The sequence below is a fragment of the Aphanomyces invadans genome, assembly GCF_000520115.1.
Source record: "Aphanomyces invadans strain NJM9701 unplaced genomic scaffold supercont1.12, whole genome shotgun sequence".
Classification (NCBI taxonomy): Eukaryota; Oomycota; class Saprolegniomycetes; order Saprolegniales; family Verrucalvaceae; genus Aphanomyces; species Aphanomyces invadans.
This window is the reverse complement of record NW_008580157.1, coordinates 1,188,345-1,191,893: the sequence shown is the minus strand read 5'-3', so window position 1 is coordinate 1,191,893 and position 3,549 is coordinate 1,188,345. Positions and strand designations below refer to the sequence as shown.

The following is a 3,549-nucleotide window of genomic DNA, read 5'->3' as shown; positions in this document are numbered from 1 at the left end:
GGTTCTATGGAAGAAGTCGCTGGAGATGTCTCGGTTTTAGATGATGACACACTTGCAGACCTGTTTACCAACTTGGCCATCGAAGACACCATTGATCCCGATGAAGACATCGACTGCTGTGAAGAACCTGAGACTTCTGAACCAAATTAGGACATCTCAATATATTACCTGTCCATTTGTATACAATATTTTGATTTCACTACCTCTCAATTGTTTCAACTCTTGAAAATTAATTTCATTCTACAACTAATTGTTGACGGTGTTGATTCGGTGGAATTCCATATATGAAAGTTTGTATGTCCAGAATAAATTACATAACCACACCCCTTGCCACCGTCGGATAAATGTCCCTTCACTGTCCAGAATAATATACGCTACACGGTATTGGATGTCGAGGAAGACGAACTTGATGGCCATCATTGTCATGCAACCACCAAGCCTTCCTCAGCTGCCCCTACCACCACAAAGGCCACACTTCCACGTTGAAACCTACCGTGGTGCCCAGGACTCCCGCGCCTTCGACGTCCAAGCTCAAAGCGAAGGCCGGTTTGACGTGCTATTACTACCTCTGTCCCCCAAACATTGCAGACAGTACCATATGTCAGTCATCTCATCTCCAATTGGCTTGAAACTTTGTGGGCTGCAAAACCAATCGTTCACGAATAGCGGTGATTTTTCACGTCAATTATATTTCACTTTTCGACCCGCAAGGGCCGATGGAAGGTGCCAATACAAAACGCAAGTCAAATTTAACTGACGACCAACGAAAATGCTTGTACCTTGAGCTGCTCAAGAGGAGCACTGACGGCAAGGTATCCCGCGCAATAATGAACGATGTGTGCGCAATGTTCAATGTCCACCAGTCCACTGGATGGCGCATATTCCAACGTGGCAATGAACGGCCTCCAGGAGGCGGTCCACCAGACGTCAACGCCAGGCTGAAGGGCAACAACGGCCGACGGCGGCAGTACACTGTGAAAGAAATCGAGGAACGGATCAAAGCGGTCCCACTGCACCTTCGACAGACATATCGTGCACTGTCGTCGGCAACCGGGCTCTCCAAGAACCTGCTATGGCGCTACATACAGAGCAAGTGGATTTCGCGTCGCTCAAGTTGGACTCGTCCTGCCGTAACCCCTGAGCACAAGGCAGCACGTTTGGCATTTTGTCAATCACAGTACGACAACGAGGGTAACATCAATGAAATGTATTCTATGGTTCACATTGACGAGAAATGGTTTTACATGACCAAACTATGCCGCAAGTTCTATTTGTGGTGCGATGAAGAGGTGCCCCCGCGTCCACTCCAGTCCAAAGCCCATATCACGAAGGTGATGTTTCTTGTTGCCGTTGCTCGGCCGCGCTGTGGTTGGGATGGCAAAATTGGCTGCTGGGCCCTCGTCGAAGAAAGCAAGGCCCTACGAAGCAGTGTCAACCGGCCTGCTGGTGCACGTGTGATCAAAACCCTGACAGTCACGCGCGAAATCTACCGGGAATACCTTATCAAGAGCGTGATTCCGGCGATCAAGGAGAAATGGGTTTGGCCGGCCGGAGTCCAAGTGGGCGAAATCGTCATCCAACAGGACAACGCTCGTCCCCATGTGCTTGAGAACGATGTCGCTGTCATTCGAGCCGGACAGAGTGGTGGGTGGTCGATTGTAGTGCGCAACCAGCCAGCGAAGAGCCCAGATCTAAATGTCCTTGATCTGGGCTTTTTCAACTCAATTCAAGCGCTGCAACAACAAATGGTTTGCTCGAGTATCGAGTCCCTGATTTCTGCTGTGAAAACCGCATTTGCGGAGCTACCTGGATCTACTCTCGAAAGCACGTTTGGAACGCTACAGCGTGTTATTGCTGCAATTGTGGATGCAGCTGGCGACAACCGTTACAAGGTCCCGCGCAGTTTGAATTTTCAAGCTGATATTTTGGCGCTGGACATGATGAACTTGCGGCTGGAAGAAGAAGATCGGTTGGAAGAACTGACGCAGATGATGGATGCTTTGGTTGTCGACGTTGAATAGATTAGTACTACTCGAGTAAAACCTTTTTAAATACAGATTCCTTGTATTTGACTTTTGTGTACGGTGGAATGTTCGCCTGCAATATTTGGGGAACAGAGGTAGTATTACCCTGTCGCAGGCGTCTGTTTGGACTACGTCACTCAGGATGATTGCGTGTGCACCTCAGCGCCATGTGGTCGATACATTCAAGGTCGTATTGCCCGGTTGTTTAGCTGAATTGGAGTCACGTCCTGCGAATGTACAACTCACACGATCATTGCGCTTGACGGGCGTGCCAACGATAGATCCTGTCTACGCGACTGACGCAGATTCTCGTAGTCAGCCTCGAGATCTTCCATGAAACCTACGGCAAGCAAGGCCACCACGCGCAAGATTACTGCCACCAAGTCCCAGATCGAAGACTTCTTTACATGTTACAAACCTGTTAGGCCTACGTAGGCTAGGTCTTATCATTACGACGTGCCCCTTCACCTTATGGCGCGACGCTATCCAGTGCCTGTCGTCAAGGCATACGCAAAAGGTGGCTTGTCCCATCAGACATCACACTCGGCACGACGCACCATCGTTCTAGGCAGCGGCGTTCGCAGGCAGGTCCCCACGCTGCGGAGCTTGGACACGATTTTGTTGATTTTGATGCCAGAGTTTGGCCATGAGCCGCAGTTGCGCAGTGCGACGACCTTATTGTCGCGAGCACCGCGTACAGATGACCCGAACGACCCGACGTCCGTATCCAAAGAGTACCTACCCTGGTCAGATCGGTAAGTCGTGGCGCTCAATGTTTCAATGGTGCTGGCGACGCCACTGTCCACGGTGGTTGCGATGCGCTTGGGCTTGCCCACGGGGTGCTGTGCAATGTAGATGGATTCGTTCAGCACCGGGCCGGTGCTGCGGGCTTGGAGGTAACCGTATGGGGCCAAGCTGACACCAGCTTTCAAGTTAAGCTTCACCAACGAAAAATCGAGGTGCTGATCGTTGTAGATAAGCTCGGCACTCGTTGCGACGGTCACCCCCCCGCATCCATCCTCGACGGAGTTGTTGAGGTCACTGCATGTAGGGAGTTGATAGCGCAGAGGAAATTTGGAAGTGATTCAATTGTCATCGTTAAATTATTCTAGCTAAAGATCGCTATGCAGTACTCACGCGACCGTGTCGCGGATGCGGGTGCGGGTGCGGCTAGCTGCCGACTTCTACAGACCACGCACACTCGACGTCGCGACATCATTAGTTTGATCCATTTGGTCGCTACATTCTCCCCCTGATGTCGCCTTGGTCTCTCGCCCCTTCTCGCGTAGGTCTTGGGACAAGCTTCTTGAAATGCGCAACGTGCTTGATTGTTCGCTCCAACTCCCATGTTGCTTCGTGCTCTGGCAAACTATGCCACTTAACAAGGTATTCCTTGTTACGATTGAATTGCCGTTGCTTGTAATGCTTCTACGATAAAGAGCTCATTTCCCTTGTCGTCCAGGACATGAGGCGTAGCCTTCGGAATCGGACGATGTTGGAATCGAGTTGGATTTGGCACGTGGCG

The 3,549-nt window shown here is 50.8% G+C and overlaps 2 protein-coding genes across 2 annotated transcripts in view; one reads left to right on the top strand and one right to left on the bottom strand.

The window, feature by feature from the left end:
- Positions 1-716: 716 nt before the first annotated feature.
- H310_06928 (hypothetical protein) lies at positions 717-2,021 on the top strand (the record flags this gene model as incomplete). Its single annotated transcript, XM_008872154.1, has 1 exon — positions 717-2,021. One exon carries the CDS (start codon positions 717-719, stop codon positions 2,019-2,021), a length of 1,305 nt encoding a protein of 434 aa, XP_008870376.1.
- A 533-nt stretch (positions 2,022-2,554) lies between these two features.
- H310_06927 (hypothetical protein) overlaps positions 2,555-3,549 on the bottom strand; it is a gene marked incomplete at both ends in the record, with an annotated part of 1,785 nt that continues 790 nt past the window's right edge. The window contains one exon of the mRNA XM_008872153.1: positions 2,555-2,986. Within this exon, the coding sequence (XP_008870375.1) occupies positions 2,555-2,986 (432 nt within the window). The remainder of the gene's footprint in view (positions 2,987-3,549) is intronic.